Raw genomic sequence first — 22,046 nt, forward strand, 5'->3', positions numbered from 1 at the left:
AGCCACTAGCTTAATATTATTATTATTAATAATGATTCATTCAATCAATCATTTATTGAGCACTTACTGTGTGAAGAGCACTGCACTAAGTGCTGGGGAAGTACACATGGGCAACATATAGAGATGGTCCCTACCCAAAAATGGGCTTAATAGCAATAATAACAATAATATTTGTTAAGCTCTATTCTAAGAACTGAACCTCAAAGTGGACATAATCCCTGTACCACATGGTCCTCAAAATCTACGTAGGAGGGGGAACAGGTATAATCCTCCTTCTCTGCTTCTTCCCTTGCACTCTCCTCTCACCCTTCCTGAGACTCCTCTTTGCCATCTTTATTTATCCTAGTTTCTCCTCTTCTCTCCTTCCCTGAAATAGCTTCCTGAAGAACATTCCAAAGTTACAAAAAGCAAATGGGGAGGATCCAGAAGGGGTGACAAGAAAGGAACGTGGAAAAGATGAGATGAAACTAAACCAAAATAACAACAAAGTAAAATGAAATTGACAAAAGAAAAATTCAGTTGTTTAAATATATTTTCATCACATGTATCTGTATTGAATTGTCTGTTGTACTGCAAGTTCTACTGGTTCCAGTTTCCATTCAAGAAAGTATCAGTGGATCCAGGGCAAGAAAGGTTTTTTTTGTTCATTTTTTAATTAGCCTAGTTTTTACATTATTTCTTCATTCAATTCCTAATGTTAAAGTGCTTTCAATATTGAAACAAAGCTGAGGCTGCCCAACATGCTTATTAAACTCTGTGAAGGACTCCAGTTAAGCAAATATGTGGCTATAACATATAGGCAGGAAATTGGGCAATGTCAAAAAAAACAAATTTCGGATGTTCGGTTTTAGAAGTCTGATCTGAAAAAGACATAGAGTGGATGCATAATTTGGGGAAGTTCAAGACATCTATGAAAAGCTAAACAATAGCATAACTTGATGTATTTCTTAAGAAGAATTACATTTCCTAAAAGGTGGGAGAGAAGTAAGACTTATAAATGAAGTTTACCTTTTGGGCCCTGGTCTCCTTTGTCTCCCAGGAAGAAAGAAGCTTCAGATGATCCACGATTTCCTTTATCACCTGGCTCCCCTCTTGGTCCATTGCATCCTTTCTCCCCCTTTAGCCCTGGAATTCCAAAGTCACCTGAAAAGGATAACAAGAATTGGTTCATTGAATTCTTTTTGCATGCTCTGTCACTCACTACTGGGGGTAATAATAATAATGATTATAATTATGGTATTTGCTAAGTGCTTACTATGTCCTAACTGCTGGGATGGTTATGAGCAAATCGGGTTGGACACAGTCCCCTGTCCCATGTGGGGCTCGCAATCTCAATCCCCATTTTTCAGATGAGGTAACTGAGGGACAGAGAAGTTAAGACTTTCCCAAGATCACGCAGCAGACAAGTGGCGGAGCTGGGATTAGAACCCAAGACCTTCTTACTCCTAGGCTTTATCTACTATGCCATGCTGCTTCTCTGGGCTGCTCAAAAATCTCCAAAAGAAGGCAATGTTCAGTAGGTACCAGTTGTCCATTCCCTCAGGGCAGTGTGTGACAAAGCACAGACCAGTCAATACCCTCCACCCACCGCAGCTGCAGCCTTCATTCATTCAATCGTATTTATTGAGCGCTTATTGTGAGCAGAGCACTGTACTAAGCACTTGGGAAGTACAAGTTGGCAACATATAGAGACAGTCCCTATGCAACAACAGGCTCACTTCCCATTGTGGCCTCCCCATAGTGACACTGCGGGACTTCAGCGTTGTCTATACCAGACCACCAAGCTTCTTCCCTGGAATCTGCACTGGCTTTCCTCTGCCTCAGTGAGGAAACTCCATCTTTGTCTCCTTTACCTCACCCCGGCAGGACAGAGAAGAGTAGCCACAGCCTGGGGCCAGCCCCACAAAACCTTGGGAAACCTTTAGCGGCTGCTGCTGGACTGATCACTCAGTCATATACATATCACCTGTATATATGTATATATGTTTGTACATATTTATTACTCTATTTATTTATTTTACCTGTACATATCTATTCTATTTATTTTATTTTGTAAGTATGTTTGGTTTTGTTCTCTCTCTCCCCCTTTTAGACTGTGAGCCCTCTGTTGGGTAGGGACTGTCTCTATATGTTGCCAACTTGTACTTCCCAAGCGCTTAGTACAGTGCTCTGCACACAGTAAGCGCTCAATAAATACGATTGATTGATTGATTGATCACTCTGGCCACAGTGGTAACTCTGGACTCCGAATGGGGAGTAGCCGGAACTTCTGCATCTCTACCCAAAGCATCCTACTGATCTCTGTATTTGTCTTTATGTTGTCTTTGTTTTCTCATTTTTCCTTTTGTATGTCACCCAGTCCTATCCCCCCTTTTTATTTTTAGATAGGGACTACATCTAATTTCAATCTGTGTATTCTATACGGGAAGCAGCATGGCCTAATGGCAAGAGTGCAGACTTGGGAATCAGAGGACAAGGGTTCTAATCCTGGCTTCTCCACGTGTCTGCCTTGTGACCTTGGGTAAGTCACTTCAGTTAGAGAAGCAGTGTGACTCAGTGGAAAGAGCACTGACTTGGGAGTCAGAGTTCGTGGGTTCTAATCCTGGCTCTGCCACTTATCAGCTGTGTGACTTTGGGCAAGTCACTTAACTTCTCTGTGCCTCAGTTGCCTCATCTGTAAAATGGGGATTAAGACTGTGAGCCCCACATGGGACAATCTGATTATAATAATGATAGTGTTTATTAAGTGCTTACTGTGTGCAAAGCACTGTTTTAAGCACTGGGGAGGTTACAAGGTGATCACGTTGTCCCACGGGGGGCTCACAGTCTTCATCCCCATTTAACAGATGAGGGAACTGAGGTCCAGAGAAGTGAAGTGACTTGCCCATAGTCACACACCTGGCAATTGGCAGAGCCGGGATTACCTTGTATCTCCCCCAGTGCTTAGAAGCAGCATGGTTCAGTGGAAAGAGCCCGGACTTGGGAGTGAGAGGTCATAGGTTCTAATCCCAGCTCCACCACATGTCTGCTGTGTGACCTTGGGCAAGTCACTTAACTTCTCTGAGCCCCAGTTACCTCATCTGTAAAATGGGGATTAAGACTGTGAGCCCCATATGGGACAATCTGATCACCTTGTACCCCCACCCCCCAGCTCTTAGAACAGTGCTCTACACATAGTAAGCACTTAACAAATGCCATCATTATTATTATTATTGGTGCATAGTAAGTGCTTAACAAATACCATCTTTTTTTTTCCATCTGGGCCTCAATTACCTCATCTGTCAAATGGGGATTGAGACTGTGAGCCCCATGTGGGACAAGGACTCTGTCCAACTCAATTTGCTTGTATCCACCCCTGCGCTTTGTATAGTGTCTGACACACAGTAAGTGCTTAACAAATACTATTATTATTGTTATTATTACTACTACTCTGTTGAAGATTGGTTGATTGAATGGGTTTTCTGACAAACAGGAAAACTCCTGAGAATTGTAAACATACTTGAGAACTATTTTTAAAGGTCAGCAATAACAGCAATTAAAATGAACTAAAACACAGCTGGGAATGAAATTCTAGGAAAAGGAACATTCCCAGGAAATGAAAATTGAATAAAATAAATAAAAGTATGTTATTTTCATTACTATTTCACCAAGAAATAAATGGGTTATCTCTAAATTAGTTATGCAGAGCGGGAAACGCAGAGAGTTTCCCTTCAATGGAGAAACTTTTCTCTCAACACTTTGTCTGTGATTGTTGTCTCTCTGACTCCAGGCCAGGAACCAAACAGCTCACTATCTTTCTGCCTTAACTTTCAGAACTACTTACTTGTGGGCTTCTTTATATGGCTGGTTTGAGGCAATTGAAGCCTCACTGGAACAGAAGCCTCTGGTCCTTCAGTAATCAGCCTCAAAGAAGCCTGAACTTGGAACATTTGAGTTCTGTTCTTGTGGCACTTCAGTTGCTCTGGAGATAATCTGTTAACCTCCTCAATGTGCCTCCATTTTAACTGTCTCACCGCCGAACCCTAGCCCACTTCTTGTCTCCGGCCTGGAATGCCCACCCTTCTCAAGTCCGAAATACTCTCCCCGGCTTTCAAATTCCTAATGAAGACCCATCTCCTCCAAAAGGCCTTCCCAGACTATGCCCCACTTTTCCTCATCTCCCACTCCCCTCTGCGTCGCCTTAACTTGCTCCCTTTGCTCTGCACCCCTCCCAGCCTCACAGCAAATATGTACTTATCTGTAATTTTATTTGTATTGATGTCTGTCTCCCCACCTCTAAACTGTAAACTCATCATGGGCAGGGAATATCACCGTTTATTGTTGTGGTGTACTTTCCCAAGCGCTTAGTACAATGCCCTGCACAAAGTAAGCGCTCAATAAATATGATTGAATGAAACCTAAAAATCCATTAATCTCTGAAAGGCTTAGTTTTGCCCCATTTTGGATCACCTAGATTCTCCTTTCCACTGCACAAAATGGTAGGCAAAGCATTTCTAACATCACTGGTGTCTGCAGAAAGCTAGAAATAGTCTCCACCACCCACCTCCGAATCCTGGGCTGCCTGGGCTTCCAGAAAAACCGGGATGTCCAATCGCTCCTGGTTGCCCCATCAGTCCAACTTCTCCTTTATGGCCTATAAAAGGGAGTAGCAAGAAGCAAATAATTCAGCATGCGGTGAGTGAAGCTGATTCACACAATAAAATTCATTTTTAAACCAAATAATCATATTTGTTGAGTGTTTACTGTGTTCAGAGCACCTACAAAGCACTTACGAAAGAACGATACAACGGAGTTGAAAGGCAATATACCAGTCCACAAGGAGTTTACAATCCAGAGGGGGAGATAGGCAGGGGGAATGTCAGCATATAAGGATATATCCGAAAGTACTGTGGACTGGGGGATGGAGTGAATATCAAGGATTGAAGGGATCCAAATATTAATAATAATAATAATAATGATAGCATTTATTAAGTGCTTACTATGTTCAAAGCACTGTTTTAAGTGCTGGGGAGGTTACAAGGTGATCTGGTTGTCCCATGGGGGGCTCACAGTCATAATCCCCATTTTACAGATGAGGTAACTGAGGCCCAGAGAAGTTAAGTGACTTGCCCAAAGTCACACAGCTGGCAACTGGTGGAGTCAGAATTTGAACCCATGACCTCTGACTCCAAAGCCCATGCTCTTTCCACTGAGCCATGCTGCTTCTCTAAAGGTATATGCATTAAGAGAAGCAGCAAGGCCTAGTGGAAAGAGCAAGGGCCTTGGAGTAGGAGTACTTGGGTTCTAATCCTGACTCCGCCGTATACCTGCTGTGTGATTTTGGTCAAGTCACTTAACTTCTCTGGGCCTCAGTTACCTCATTTGTAAAAAGGGGGTTAAATCCTACTGTGAGCCCCGTGTGGGACAGGGACTTTGTCCAATCTAACTTGTATCTAACCCAATGCTTAGTAAGTGCTTAACAAATACAATAATAATAATAATTAAGTGGTTAACACAATAGCTTAGAGGTAATGTCACTGATTAAACCAAAACCAAAGAGACAACTGGAAATTAGATCTACCTAAACTTGGGTCTAAAATAGAAAGGTAAATCATCATCATCATCATCAATCATATTTATTGAGCGCTTACTATGTGCAGAGCACTGTACTAAGCGCTTGGGAAGTATAAATTGGCAACATATAGAGACAGTCCCTACCCAACAGCGGGCTCACAGTCTAAAAGGGGGAGACAGAGAACAAAACCAAACATACTAACAAAATAAATAAGAAAAGAAACTTGCTTGTGTTGGACTACCCTGTAATGCACTAAAGCAATCAGTCTTTTATAAGAGCTGGTGATTTCAAATTTCCAAACCCAGGTTCTGAGAGGAGTGACAGTGAACTGTAGAGAAGGAAAAACAAAAACTATATTTCATTTAGGCAAAGGGGCTGATTACTACATTCCACAGCAGCAAGGGTCTGTCATGGGTGGAACCAAGGTCCCAGAGTTCTCTTGGAGAGTTTTGTGGGATGCCCTATCTCACGTCCTTCTTTGATCCTGGGAATGGCAATTAGGGTGCTTCACTGTTTTGAGAAGCAGCACTGCTTGTGGATAGAACATGGTCCTGGGAGTCAAAAGGACCTGGGTTCTAATCCCAGCTCTGTCACTTGTCTGCTGGGTGACCTTGGGCAAGTCCCTTAACTTCTCTTTGCCTCAGTTATCTCATTTGTCAAATGGGGTTTAAGACTGCGAGCCCCATGAGGGACACGGACTGTGTCCAACCTGATTACGCTGTATCTACCCTAGTGCTTAGAAAAGTGTCTGGAAGTTATTGAGCACTTAACGAATGCCATTAAAAAAAAATAGTTGACAGTCATCGTCTCCAAATCAACGTTTGTGAGAAAGGTGAACCAGGGTAATAAAGGGATGGATGGCTGGCTTTGCAGTCTCTTGTTCTGGTGTGTAGTTTCCATGTAATCATCATCATCATCATCATCAATCGTATTTATTGAGTGCTTACTATGTGCAGAGCACTGTACTAAGCACTTGGGAAGTACAAATTGGCAACATATAGAGACAGTCCCTACCCAACAGTGGGCTCACAGTCTAAAAGGGGGAGACAGAGAACAAAACCAAACATACTAACAAAATAAAATAAATAGAATAGATATGTACAAGTAAAATAAATAAATAAATAAATAAATAAATAAATAGAGTAATAAATATGTACAAACATATATACATATATACAGGTGCTGTGGGGAAGGGAAGGAGGTAAGATGGGGGGGATGGAGAGGGGGACGAGGGGGAGAGGAAGGAAGGGGCTCAGTCTGGGAAGGCCTCCTGGAGGAGGTGAATCTCCTCATGGGGAAGCAACGTGGCCTGGTGGAAAGAGAACGGTCCTAGGAGTTAAAGGACTTGGATTCTAAATCCGGCTCCACCACTTGTCTGCCGTGTGAATTTGTGCAAATCACTTAACATTTCCAGGCCTCACTTTCCTCATCTGTCAAAAGGGGATTCATAGCTGGTTTTTATTTATTTTTTTGATGGTATTTGTTAAGCGCTTACTATGTGCAAAGCACTGTTCTAATAGCTGTTCTAAGCTGTTCTCCTTCCTACTTAGACTGTAAGCCTCATGTGGGACAGGGACTGTGTCTGATCTGACAATCTTATATTTAACCCAGCATTTAGACCAGTGCTTGGCACATAGCACTTAGACAGTGCTCAGCGCTTAGAACAGTGCTCAGCGCTTAGAACAGTTCTTTGCACATAGCGCTTAATAAATGCCATCATTATTATAGTGTTTAACAAGTATCATTATATTATTCATTCATTCATTCAATCATATTTATTGAGCGCTTACTGTGTGCAGAGCACTGTATTATTATGCACTCTTTTCAAGTGTATCGCTGATTAGTTAGCAAACATTTTAAATCCATTCCCTTTTAGACTCTGGCCATATTTCACATCTCCTTCATTCATTTTGAATTCCTGAATTGGGAAAGGGCTCCTTTTTGCTTCTCTTTCTAGGTACTTTTGCAAGATGGCAATCTATTTCACAAAATACACAAGTCTTATTTTATCAAGAAGATGGGAATATGGAAAGTTTCACTTACTCCATCAGTGTTGAAAAAACTGGTATCAAAAGTAGTTTAGATCACTAAAGAATTGATTTAGGGAGAGAAGTAGCATGGCCTATGACTCACAGGCCTCGGAGTCATAACACTGTGGGCTCTAATCCTGGCTCTTCCACATGTCTGCTGTGGGATCTTGGTCAAGTTACTTAACTTCTCTGTGCCTCAGTTACCTCATCTGTAAAATGGGGATTAAGATCATGAGCCCCACATGGGACAGGGACTGTGTCCAACCCAATTTGCTTGTATCTACCCCAGTGCTTAGTACAGTCCCTGGCACATAGTAAGTGCTTAAAAATGCTATTATTATTATTATTATTATAAGATCATCAATACTCATTTTAGCAACCAAGAGACCTGCATTACTTTAAGGCAGAACACAATGTAGTTAATCTTCATTATGATGAATGATTAAAATGATATTTCCATCTGAATGAGGAAAATAATTTCTACCATTTATTCATTTATTGATTCAATCCCTTCTGCAATATTTAATGAATGTACACTGTGTGCAAGGCATTTTCCTGGGTGCTGTGGCGGTTAGAAAGAGGAAAACAAAATACTTGAACTGATGAGATCCACATTCTCCTAGGAAAGAACATGAAAGATACAGAAGTGTAAGCCAAAGGGCACACATGCAAATATAAAAAGAATTATTCAAATGCCCAGTTCCACAGGAAGTCAGACAAGGAAATGCCCAGTTATTGAGAAAATAATTTCTGTCAGTTGGTGATGTGATTACCTGGTGCTCCTAAATGACCTTGTCTTCCCGAATGTCCCTTTGAACCAGGCGGTCCTATCTTGCCTTGTTGACCTGGGGTTCCTGATGGCCCAGAATCACCAGGAAATCCAGATCTATCCAAACCTGGAATTCCAGGGTCCCCCTTTGAACCTTTCAATCCTCTTTCTCCTAAAACAAAAAAATCAAATATGATGAATAATAGAGGGTAGTGGAATGGCAGCATGAATCAATCAATCATATTTATCGAACGCTTACTGTGTGTCGAACCCTGTACTAAGTGCTTGGCAGAGTACAATATAACTGAGCTGATAGACATGTCTCCTGCCCACAGCAAGCTCACAGGCTACAGGATGAGTTTATAGTCTAGAAGGAAGAAGAAGAAGAGAGTAGGTGATCTCATGGGCTACTTTTCATGGATGGTCTCACAGTGTAAATCTACACAGGCGGCACAGACTGTGTTCTGTGTGGTGGTGTAGCAAGCAAGATTCCTGTCACAAACATTGAACCTTGGGTAAGAAATTTGCTTTTGAAGCACATCTATGAACTTCAGAGGAAAGAGGCAAGGATCCGATGTCCATTTCACTGTCCTGTAATTAAGTCCATGGTAATAATAATAATAATAATCATTATTTTGGTATTTGTTAAGTGCTTACTATGTGCAAAGCACTGTTCTAAGCGTTGGGGAGGCTACAAGGTGATCAGGTTGTCCCTTGGGGGGCTCACAATCTTAATCCCCATTTTACAGATGAGGTAACTGAGGCACAGAGAAGTTAAGTGACTTGCCCAAAGTCACACAGCTGACAAGTGGCAGAGCCGGGATCTGATCCCATGACCTCAGACTCCCAAGCCCGTGCTCTTTCCACTGAGCCATGCTGCTTCTCTTACCAGTGTAAGGGATCCCTTACCAGTGTAAGGGATTTGTCTGGCATCATTATACCAGGTACATACAGAAAACAGTACAGCAGTATATTCTTTAAGGTATTTGTTAAGCATTCATCATATACCAGGCACTGTACTAAGTGTTGAGATAGATACAAGATAATAAAGATTAGACACACTCAAGGCTCACAGCCTTAACCTCCATTTTACAGATGAGGTAACCGAGGCCCAGAGATCACACAACACATAAGTGCCAGAGCCGGGATTAGAACCCAGGTCCTCTGACTCACAGGCTAATGGCCTTTCCACTAGGCAATGTTGCTTCTTATTTAGAGATATAGGATAGTGTGAGACCACGGTGGGGTGGCTAGTATATGCTGATAGTAATTCCGCCACCAGTGGAGTACCTTCAATCTGATTTGCTTTTCCAGCCCCTGTTTAAAGTGGTTTTTCAAGACACTTACATGGGTTGGAGTTGAGGGGACTGCAATCCACAGCCACCCGGGCCCAGATTCTCCAATTTGGGTTCTAGTAGGGGAATTAAGGGGAGGGGAGCAGAGGGAACTCGTTCTCTTCTCAGCAAATGAGGATGCATCACTGGACCTCAGGCACAATTTAGCACCATGATGATAATTAAAATATGATGATAATTTAAAGCCCATCAAGACCACCTTGCATTTATTCATATTCATGTTTGTCGACCCTGCTAGGGTGTAAGCTCATTATGGTCAGGGAATGTGTTTGCTAATTCTGTTGTATTGTACTCCCAATTCTGTTGAATTGTATTGTAGCCTGTTTATGTGGAGAGTAAATCATTTTGTATTCTAAAAGAGAAAGTGCCAAAACTGGAAAGGACAAAAACAAAGAAAGGACTAGAACATGGGTCCCTAGTCCACTTAGGACTTAGTCGAGCATTCTGCACATAGTAAGTTCTCAGTAAATACCACTGATTGATTTATTGGTATGTGAAAGCCATTATTCATTTTTCCACTTATATTGCAAATATTTTTTATGTTTGTCTCCTGCTAGAGTATAAGCCCCTCGAGACCAGAGCATGTGTCATTTATTTTGAATTTCCCAAGTGCTTAGAACAGTGCAACGCACCAAGTGGACACTCAATAAATGTTACTACCACTACAGGTTGCAGACATTTTTGTAGTTCAAAGATGAGGTCTTTTCCTCATTGTTGTTGGCCAAATTTTGAAGGTGATGCAGAAGGTAATTTTGGAAAAAGGCAGCCCAGTTACCCGCTGTAAATGTTTATTTAGTTCTTTTCACTAATTTAAGGATTAACCAAAATATATATTTTAATTTTCAGAAAGAACAGTTATTTACTGATCTCCTTCTGTTTAATGCCTACATATTCACATATACTTTATTTATCAAGAAGGTAGAATTAACCACTTTAATGTTCTAATAGAACAGAAAAAAATGCCTTCAAAATTAAAAAAAAAATAAAACTTTTTTAGATAAGTCAAATGCACAAATGATACAATATTTTGACACTGGTGTCTCTACTTCTCTCATTTCCCAGACTAATGTGCACTACAAATTCACCTCAGACCCAGCATCTTCTAAGGAGCACAAGCACAGCAGCATGGAAAGAGCTCTGGCCTGGAATCAGGAGACCTTGGTTCTAATCTCGGCTCTGCCACTTGTCTGCTGTGTGTCCTTGGGCAAGTCACTTATATCTCTGGGCCTCAGTTCCCTCATCTGCAAAATGAGGATTAAATATCTGTCCTCCCTCCCACTTAAACTGGGAGCCCCATGTGGGAACTGACCATTCTATATCTACCCCAGAACTTATTCCAGTGCTTGGCACATAGTAAGCGCTTAAAAAATACAAATATAGATGAGGATATTTTTTAACTTTAAGCTGAAATAAAATTCAGTAAGTTAATCAACAGGGTCTCTCTGTTTTATGGTATTATGGCAAGCAGCAAATGTGCCAAGCACAGTGCTAAGCACTGGGAAAGGTACAAGATAATCAGATCGGACACAGTCCCTGTCTCACAAGGACCTCACAACCAAAGAGGTGGGGAAAGCAGAATTCTTATCCTTATTTTACAGATTAGGAAACTGATTCCATTGATTGAGGCAATGAGAGGTTGAGTGACTTGCCCAAGGTTACACAGCAGGCCCCTGAGAGAGCTGGAATTAGTACACAGGTCTAGACTTCCCATCTGTGTTTCATGGCCTAATGGAACCTCTTACCTTGTTGTCCTTTTAATCCATTTAAACCTGGAAGTCCTGGGGAGCCCGTGGCACATAGTATGCATTCTCCGGGAAATCCTATATCTCCTGGAGGTCCTGGTAAACCAGGATCTCCTGGAAAAACAAAAGGAGAAGTTCTTAGATGGTTAGAAAATCTCACCAGAGTGGTCTTCTGTAAAAAAAACCCAGACAGGTCTGGTTGAAAGCTGGCAAGAGCTTTATAGAGAAGAAAAGGGCTAGGAAAATGAAATAACCCAGGGTACAAAGCTTCTAGTTGGCCCCTATCTCCCAAAAGTCACTGAGGTTTATGCAGAAGAGTTTGTCTCCCTTGCTGATAGTGGAAGAACATCATGCCTCTTCCTGCAGAATTGAGCTTTTCCTACAATCATAGCTGAGGAAAAAAAATCAGGTCCATCAAAAATGGATGATGAGCTGTTCTGCTACTTGCAGGGAAAGTAAACTCCTCTAAAAAGGCCCCAATAGCCTTTGGAAGTTATAGGCAAACCAATTAATCAATTAGTCATATTTATTGAACACTTACTGTGTGGAGAGCACCTGTACTAAGCACTTTGGAGAGTTTACTAATAACAGTCATGATAGACACATTCCCTGCCCCTGTGTTGGTAGGTTTTTTTTGCTCTTTCCTTCCGATATTCTCTTGCCAGAGTTCAAGCAGATCTGTCTGGTGCATTTTTACAGCGCACAGTTTGGGAGATGATCAAGCTGTGTAACAGAAACCAAAACCCAGAACAAATGAAATCATATGTTGCTACTGTTATTGTTCTATTGAACTTTTACCCATTTTGGCTACTGTAACTATAAAGGCCCCTGGGAAACTCTGGCAGTCCTATTGTCTGTTATTTCTAATTTTCAATGTTCCTTTAGCTGAGGATTCAAATTACACCCTGGCATACAAGGAGTAACATGAACAGGATACCCTACTGAAAAAAATGGAGGACACCTGGTTTCTTCCTTCTTTCACTCCCAAGAATGGGAATTTTGTCTTGTTACCGCCTCTCTGTAGCAAGCTTAGGGACTATCCTCCTTTCACTATTTAAGTTCTTTCCAGAGAGGTGTCACACAGGTCAAGTCTACATGGAAAAAATACTTTTTAAGATTTTTGTGAACTATGAGCTCCACCACTTGTCCGCTGTGTGACTTTGGGCAAGTCACTTAACTTCTCTGTGCCTCAGTGACCTCATCTGTAAAATGGGGATTAAGACTGTGAGCCCCCGGTGGGACAACCTGATCACCTTGTAACCTCCCCAGCACTTAGAACGGTGTTTTGTACATAGTAGGCGCTTAATAAATGCCATTATTATATTACTATTATGAGGAACAGGAGAATTGGAAATGGACAGATGTTGTGTCCATCTGTAAACAAAGAAAAAAAGACCCTGATAATTAGAGGTCACATCTTAATATTGTCAATCAATAATCATTAATATTTTTTGAGGGCTTCCTGGGTAGGGAGCACTGTATTAAGTGCTTGGGAGAGCACAGTAGAACTAGAACACGTAATCTCTGCTCTCAAGAACTGTATAGTGTAATGGGGAAGCAGACACAAAATAATTTACAGACAGAAGAGGAGAAAGGAAATATGGATTTGTAGATGAGAAAGTGCTTAAATAATTGGGCAAGTCAATATGTATAGAAGTGCTGTGGATAGGTGGGAGTGCATAAGTGTGAAGTTGGCACAGAAGTACTTTTGTGAGAGGTGGGAGAAAATTAATCAGTGATTTCCTAAGGACTTTAAATAGTGGGAGAACTGTGATCTGGTGGAATTGTAGGTGGAGGGAATCCCAGACAGGAGGGATGGTCTGGGTGAGAGGTCAGAGGAGAGAGAGTTGAGAACGAGGCACAAGTCATAGCTGGAGAGGAGCAAAGAGTGTGAGCTGGGAGATTCGAGTACAAGGCAATAATCAATTTGCATTCACTTAAAAGAATACTAATAATTATTAATAATAATTATGGTATTTTTAAGCACTTACGATGTGCCAAGCACTGTTCTAGGCACTGGGGTAGATACAAATTAATTAGGTTGTGCCACATAGGACTCACAGTATTAACCTCCATTTTACAGATGAAATAACTGAGGCATAGAGAGGTTAAGTGGCTTGCCCAAGGTCACACAGCAGAAAAGTGCAGAGCCGGGATTAGAACCTATGTCCTCTGACTCCCAAGCCCGTGCCTTTTCCACTAAGCCACGCTGCTTCTCACCACAAAGAACTAAGAAGCAACTAGCCTGTTTTTGTGAAGAGTAAATCATTTTGTATTCTAAAAGAGAAAGTGCCAAAACTGGAAAGGACAAAAATAAAGAAAGGACTAGAACATGGGGCCTTAGTGGAAAGAGTGAAGAAACTAAGGCTAATTACTTAGCAAAAATTGAAATTACGGAGTGGCAACAACTGTATGAGTCTGTGTCCCTGAACAAGGACCAATGAATGGGCTTAAACTAAAACAAGATACAGTTGTGGAAAAGGAAGAACTTAAGCAGTCAGGTGATGAATCGCCAGAATAAGCAATCAGCTGATGCCAACGCCGGTGATTTTGAAGGACGGAATAGTTACCCATCAATCCTAGATGGTTTCTTTATTCAAATACCAGGAGGGGAGGGTACTGGATCAGATGACATCTCCAGGTTCCTTCTAGCTCTTCTATCCCTATAATTCCTGGAAATCTCTACGAAGTGAGGGATAGTCAAGTTGTTACTATACCTTGGGGCCCATTGGGCCCTCTGTGTCCTGGGAATCCGGGGGGACCTGGAAGTCCAGGGCGTCCCTTCCCTCCATACTCCCCCATATTTCCTCTGTCTCCTGGAAAACCTTTTTTCCCTTGGGCTCCAGGAACAGCTAGGCCTGGATCTCCCTAAAGCATAAGGAAAGTTGGCTTTACAAAGTAAGAGCATACAAAACCTACAAGTATACATCACCTTCCCAAGCTGTTTATCTTATTGGTTAAAAACATCATTCTTTGTCAAAGCGGTAATTCATTCAATCGTATTTTAATCGTATTTATTGAGTACTTACTGTGTGCAGAGCACTGAACTAAGCACTTAGAAAGTACAATTCAGCAACAAAATGGAACGGAACTCTCTCTCCTTCCTCTACACTAAGTAGCCCCTATTTACACCTTTGATTTTAGAGGTTCTTTTCAACTGTTGCAATCTTTCCATCAGCATGAAACCAGTGTGGACTAGTGGAAAGAGCATGGACCTGGGACTCAGAGGTCATGGGTTCGAATCCCAGCCGCACCACTAGTCTGTTGTGTGACCTAGGGCAAGCCACTTAACTTCTCTGTGCCTCAGTTATCTCCTCCGTAAAATGGGGATTAAGACTGTGGTACATGGACCATGTCCAACCTGATTAGTTTGTATCTTCCCTAGCACATAGTACAGAGCCTGGCACATAGTAAGAACTTAGCAAATACCATAAAAACAAAAGTGAATAAAAAGCAATTACCCAGCATTACTGACTGACAGATCTATATGATTTAAAGGAGAAAGGTTAATTTCAAATCTCCAGGTGTCTGTTGAAAGCCAATGTGTAATGTCATACTCTACTGATTTCCACACACACCTTGATGAGTTCAAGCTTTGTAAATGCAACAAAGATACTGAGTGCTTACTGTGTGCAGAGCACTGTACTGGGCACTGCGGAGAGTAAAGTACAACAGAGCTGGGAGACACATTCCCTGTCAACAGTCTAGAAGGCTACTCTGTCATTTAATGTCCTAGGCACATATAATTTAGAAGCAATCCATCAAAAATCTCTGGCAAATAGTATTTTGCTCCAAAACATTTTTTCTCTTCACAACAATTCTGCCTATTCCCATATGTCTGGCTGGAAGAAGTAAAATTAGAAATGTTCAGATTCACTTGGACCTACTACTGTGTAGACTGTTTCCTTTTTTTGGAAGCATATTATCCTACTGAGACTTCTGCAGTCCATCTAATGCATTTGAAGAAGAAAAAAGAATTGACCCATTTCTTATGAAGCAACATATTTTCTCCTTACTGACCAAATAAGACTCACTATGTACCTTTTCATATCACTGTTTAGCAGTGAAAGTTGCCAATGGCCCCAGTCCCAGAGTTTATACATTCAAATAATTATAATTACCACTGCAAATATGATCCACAGTATGATCACATGGTGTAATTTATTGCATACCTTCCAATGCAAATGATTTTTGAGCCTATTTCCAAGACTTTAATAAAGAGCAATGGGCTTAAATTAAAGCAAGAGTAATTATAGTTGGAGAAGAACTTCTTAATACATAGGTGATGAAACTGTGGATTAGGCCACAAGGAAGGCTACAAAAACATTATTTACTAAATTTTATTTATAAGATGAGAACTTTTGAAAACTCTTAATATTTAGTCATAACATTGCTCACCATTTTGACCTCTTTCCCAACAAACCCAAGATAAGAATTGACTCTGGCTATGAAGTAATAGCTAATAAGTGTCCTAACATTCATGTCTGATTACAATGAATTTGATTCTTTGAGACCTTTGCTCCTGGGAATCCTGGTATTCCAGGTGACCCTGGCTTTCCCATTTCTCCTGGATAACCGGGTAATCCTTTAGTCCCCATTTTGCCTCTATCCCCTAAAGAGAAAAGAGAATTCAGAAAAAAAAATAAGTTGAATAGACTAGCACTAGAGGATTGATTTTATCTCAAACTATATGCTCTATGGTTATTAGGTTTGACAGGTTTTTACATTAAAAATAAGCAAAGGTATAGAACATGCACATTATTCAATTCTGCTTCAAATCTGAGCCAGAGGAAATGGAATCAATTCTGGTTCAGGTCCAGTTCATGCCACTACTGTTTTGAATGAATTTAAAAGAGGTTTTCACTTTGGAAAAAATATCACCATAACCATCCTTTTATATTGTATTTACACCTCTGATTCAACAAGTCTTCGAAATAAAAGTTCAAAGTCAATGTGGTTCATTTGGGTTGATGAATATGTTGGGCGAGGAGGCTTGGCTGCCACCACCCTTATCTAACTGTTCAGGGATGTGGAACTCCAGTGCTCATTATCTATGATAATAATAATATTAACATTAATAATAATGGTATTTTTGAAGTGCTCACTGTGTCAGACACTACTCTAAGCGCTGGGGTGGATACGAGTAAATCGGGTCCCCTCAAAATCACTCTGTGAGATCCTGTACCTCCATTCAAGATGCCACCACATAACCAAACTTTGGAGAATATCTAGACACTTGTAAGAGGGATTTGCCTGGTGACAGAGTTATATTTTTCAGTTTCTAAAGGGCTGAGTGTGGTTCATTATTACTCCCAGAAAAAACGAGTGTCAAACTTCATTTGGAATATAGCAGTTACCTTTAGGCCCAGGAGGCCCAGGAAATGCAAATCCTGGATTTCCTGTTTCACCATCAGGTCCTGGGAGTCCTGGATCACCACATTTCCCCACTGAGCCTACAATGCCTAAAGAAAGAAAACCATTCAGTTTTGGGTCGGTTTTGCAAGGATAAGTGCTCTGCACACAGTAAGTGCTCAATAAATACCACTGATTAATAATGGGGCCATAAGTCAGTCAATCATATTTATTGAGAGCTTATTGTGGACAGAGCATAGTACTAAGCACTTGGGAGAGTACAATATAGTAATAAACAAACACATTTCCTGCCAACATATTTTCAGAGTTCTTACATCCACTGGAGACTCTCTGTAACTAGGTTGGGGCTGTCTTCAATAATTTGGGGCAGGACACAATGGTTTCTGCTTGGAAACAGCTTGGGAGGCAACAGCCTTCCGTGTGTTCAGCTCATTGTGGGTAGGGAACATATGTACCACCTTGGTTATATTATACTCTCCCAAGCACTTAGTACAGTGTTCTGCACAGAGCAGGCACTCAGCAAGTATGGCTAATTGATTGAAAACTTGGAACTCTCTCTCTCTTCCCTACTTAGCCACTCTCTACTCCCAGTACAACCTAGTCGTACTGTTTATAATAATAATAATAATAATAACAACAGTTATTATTATTATTATTATAGTACTTGCTAAGTGCTTACTATGTGCCAATCACCGTTCTAAGCGCTGGAGTTTTGGAGCTGTTTTGTTTTGTTGTCTGTCTCCCCCTTCTAGACTGTGAGCCCGTTGTTGGGTACAGACCATCTCTATATGTTGTCGACTTGTACTTCCCAAGCGCTTAGTACAGTGCTCTGCACACAGTAAGCACTCACTAAATACGACTGAATGAATGAATGAGTAAATACACGTTAATCAGGTTAAACACAGTCCTTGTCCCACAGGGGGCTCACAGTCTTAATCCCCATTTTACAGATGAGATAACTGAGATCCAGAGAAATTATGAGATTTGCCCAAGGTGACATAGCAGACATGTGGTGGAGCTTGGGTTAGAACCCAGATCCTTGACTCCTGGACGCATGATACATCTACTAAATCATGCTGCTTCATTCCTCTCAAACTAACCTTCCCATTAGGGCTACCCCAGCTTTTAGTACAGTGCCTGGCACATAGTAAGCGCTTAATAAATGCTACTATTATTATTATTCATAACAAAGATCATAAAAATCCCACTTTTGAATTTTTGTTAATAAACATGAAGTAAAAATCTGTTGATATTACTTTTTTATGGTCTTTACTAAGCGCTTATTATGTGGGGGAAGCAGCGTGGCTCAGTGGAAAGAGCATGGGCTTTGGAGGCAGAGGTCATGGGTTCAAATCCTGGCTCCGCCACTTGTCAGCTGTGTGACTTTGGGCAAGTCACTTAACTTCTCTGGGCCTCAGTTACCTCATCTGTAAAATGGGGATTAAGACTGTGAGCCCCCCATGGGACAACCTGTTCACCTCCCCAGTGCTTAGAACAGTGCTTTGCACATAGTAAGTGCTTAATAAATGCAATTATTATTATTATTATTATTATTAACAAATACCATTAAAACCCTACTTTTAAAAATTTTTGTTGTTAATAAACACAAAGTAAAAATGTGTTGATATTACTTTTTTATGGTCTTTACTAAGCGCTTATTATGTGCGAGGCACTGAACTAAGCACTGGGGTAGATACAAGCTTATCAGGTTAGACACAGTCCCCATCCCACACGGGGCTCAGAGTCTTAATCCCCATTTTACAGATGAGGTAACGGAGGACCACAGATGTTAAGTGACCTGCCTTTGGTCATCCAGTGAACAAGTGGCAGACACAGGACTAGAATTTAGGTCTTTCTGACTCCCAGGACTGAGTTACTCTTTGCAAACTTGCAAACAGGGCCAAAGTTATAAATGAATTTTCCAAAGCTTCCCTCTTTGTTTTATCTGGAAGAAGGAATGCTTACCTATTGGACCTGGTGGTCCAGGTAGTCCAGGTAGTCCTGGAAGACCAGGTGGGCCAGGAATTGGCTTCATTATACTAACTTCTCCTTTAGGACCTGAGGAAATTTCATAATAGTGAGTTTGGTACATATTTCCTTAGCAGTTTGGAAAAGAACCTACCCTTATACATTTACCAGACATTCATAAGGTGAAACCTAAATTAATTTTGTAATTTCCAAGGTTTGGGTATTTCCTTTTTAAGACTGACAAACCTAGATGAATTGATCTGTCCACATGTTTTGTTTTGTTGTCTGTCTCCCCCTTCTAGACTGTGAGCCCACTGTTGGGTAGGGACTGTCTCTATATGTTGCCAACTTGTACTTCCTAAGTGCTCAGTACATTGCTCTGCACAAAGTAAGCGCTCAATAAATACGATTGAATGAATGAATAAATGATCTCAGATTTATTCCGGATCTGGAATTCACAATCTTCCAAAAGGTGAACCTGCCCAATTTTAATGAATGCTTTGGAATTAATGTTGAACTCCAAGGAAATTGTGCAAAAGAGGAATAGAAGCCTTATATTAAGGTACATGGTATTTAGAGAGTGCTAGTTAAAAATATTTATCAAAATTAGAAGGTAGATTTAAAAAATGGAGTAGGAGAGAAAAGAAACATATCGCAAAGTCATTTACTTAGGGGGAATTCACCACAAATGAATTCACCTTTAAGAAAGGTGAAGGTCTGAGATTTGACATTAACAGATTAGACTTTTGTTCATTGTTTCTATTCTTTTATTTCAACAAAATGCCTAAAACCTATTCCTTTTTTTTAAAGGAAAAATTCCCTAAATAGCATACTTTCCTTGTATTCAAAAATAAATAGGGGGAAATTTTCCATTTCTCTGAAGTTTGACTTTTGTAAACTTTCATCAGAATTCTCATCCATCAAGATATAAACGGGCACAAAAATGACCTGAACCATAAGCAAAATTAAATTACCACCATGTTTATGGCCTTTGGATTCTGAAGGCTTTTGTGTTCTAAACACTAGCTCATACAATTTTTTACCACCAAATGTGACTTTCCTTATTCTGGATCTGTTGACATATAATTCCATTAATACCAGGCCTACACTGTTAAGTCTTTCACCTTAATTAAATGATTACATTAAATTAAAAAATTTTGTAGGAAGGTCAAAATATCTGGAAAATGAACACCGAGCCTCTCTTGTGGCTTCAATTAGTCTACTAGTTTTCTAGAGAAGACCTAACTTTAGATTTTTTTTTAGATTCCAGATCAGGAATAACACTTTGGCAATAAAATAAGGAAGAGTTCTGGGAATGGCAAAGATCTGAGGGAAGTCAAAAGAGACAGCTACTGAGAGCGACTCAAAACCACAAATGAGTTTGTCTCCTTGCATTTTTCTCTTTACTTAGGTTGACTTCCACCTGTCACTTAGGCTTTGGCAAATGGTAGCTTCACCAGAATTTAATTAATTTTACCAGTAGCAAAAGAAACTTGCCTCTTTCCACTTTACCATTAGATACAAAAATTAACTTCCCACTGGACAAAAATGGAGAAAATATAAATGAACATACCAGTGTTTCCGGGCATTCCAGGAAATCCGGGGACTCCTTGGGCTCCTTTTGGACCCTGTTCTCCTTGTGGTCCATAGGTAGATGGTCCAGCTAATCCCATAGGTCCTGGAGGTCCTGGCTTTCCAGGGTTTCCCGGAAAGCCCGTGTCCCCTTTTTCACCAAACGGGACCTACAGAGGTAAAAACAGATTTGTTTCATTCAATCACAGAAATAGCTTCATTGTCTACAAATGTAAATAGTCATTCAGTCATATGTCATAGCATATTTGAGTCTAAATATCTCTTGATTATGTCAGGCTTTAGTGCTTCAGTCAATGATAGGTTTTTTCTTCTACTGAGCCCAATCAATTCTCCGCTTTGCACACAGTGAGCGCTCAATAAATACGATTGTATGAATGAATGATCTCTGACTTACAGAAAGAAGCGTCTTAAATGTGCAGAGGATATGCAGGGGACGACACTCACAAATTTTCAAGGGGGTGAGATGGAAGAATGACCTTTCCCCATCCAACAGGGGTGACCCCCAAGATATCAAGGGCAAGTCTGCTCGGTCCCCAGGAGTGATTGCTCTCTCCCTTTGTGAGCCTTTCTCATGTGCTTCAAAGTTTGGGATTCCTTGGGGAACATTGCTACCTATGCCATTCTTTCCTGGAAACAGGCATAACCCTGGTCTCAGTAGAAAATTTAGGAAAGAAGGAAGGGGCAGAAGCATTTTATTTTTCCATCGACATCTCTGGAAGGCATATTGGTTAATTCCCTGGGGCCTGTTGGGAGAGACTTTAGTTCTGTTAGTGTGAAATTATGGTTAAGAAAATTTCATTAGGATGGAAGTCCCTCTAAAACAGATCACCAGGGTTTTTGATCAATAACCACGTTTAATTCAATGCAATTGTGCCATGCAGAAATTATCCATTCACTCATCTGAGATTTACTGCAGTGAAATGCCACTCGTGGCCAATAACTCCTGCAACTGGGAGTAAATTGGCAGTAATTAAGAAAGTTAAAAAGATACTTCAAAAGGTGTATTCTAAATTAAATCAACAGTGATAATAATTCATCTTGAACTGTTTTGCCCCAATAATAGTGTCAATATTGGATTGGTTAAGCATAGTCATTCCTTTTCCTTAAAATGGTTTTATCTTGAAGATGCATTTGTTAAACAATTGTGCTCTTTTTTTCAGATAGTGCTTTTATAATACACCTTAAATGGATTTTGCAAGTATTCATTTGGTTTTAACAAATACACACTCCACAGAAATGAATATTTTCCTCTCAATTCCTGTAATTGGAGAACCAGTTACCTAATTTCTAAAGGCACTGAGGTAAAAGAATATCAAATAATAGAATAAAATCAATGCACTTCTGGACTTAAATGTTCTATATACCATTTTGTGGCTTAATATGATTTTATCTGCTCATAAGGAAACTGATTAACTTGTACTTTCCAAGAACTTTGTATAGTGCTCTGCACACAGTAAGTGCTCAATAAATACGATTGAATGAATGAATGACTGAATGATTAGATAACAAAAGTGATGACTCAGTGTCATATGTTCTCCACAGCTTTTGCCTCTTCCATCCATCTTCATTTCCTGTATCCTATACACACAGAGGATATGCACTCATCTGAAAATCTAACCAATAATGTAGCACCGTTCTTATCAGTACATAATTTTAAAGGTG

The 22,046-nt window shown here is 40.5% G+C and overlaps 1 protein-coding gene across 1 annotated transcript in view; it reads right to left on the minus strand.

The window, feature by feature from the left end:
- COL4A3 (collagen type IV alpha 3 chain) overlaps positions 1–22,046 on the minus strand; it is a 131,331-nt gene that overhangs the window by 34,113 nt on the left and 75,172 nt on the right. The window contains exons 26-34 of the mRNA XM_038748782.1: positions 20,365–20,533; positions 18,789–18,881; positions 16,808–16,912; positions 15,965–16,062; positions 14,168–14,318; positions 11,451–11,564; positions 8,358–8,525; positions 4,544–4,633; positions 1,009–1,143 (exon numbers count right to left, since the gene is read on the minus strand). Of these exons, the coding sequence (XP_038604710.1) occupies positions 1,009–1,143; positions 4,544–4,633; positions 8,358–8,525; positions 11,451–11,564; positions 14,168–14,318; positions 15,965–16,062; positions 16,808–16,912; positions 18,789–18,881; positions 20,365–20,533 (1,123 nt within the window). The remainder of the gene's footprint in view (positions 1–1,008; positions 1,144–4,543; positions 4,634–8,357; positions 8,526–11,450; positions 11,565–14,167; positions 14,319–15,964; positions 16,063–16,807; positions 16,913–18,788; positions 18,882–20,364; positions 20,534–22,046) is intronic.

This window comes from Tachyglossus aculeatus, chromosome 7, assembly GCF_015852505.1.
Source record: "Tachyglossus aculeatus isolate mTacAcu1 chromosome 7, mTacAcu1.pri, whole genome shotgun sequence".
Taxonomy (NCBI): Eukaryota; Metazoa; Chordata; class Mammalia; order Monotremata; family Tachyglossidae; genus Tachyglossus; species Tachyglossus aculeatus.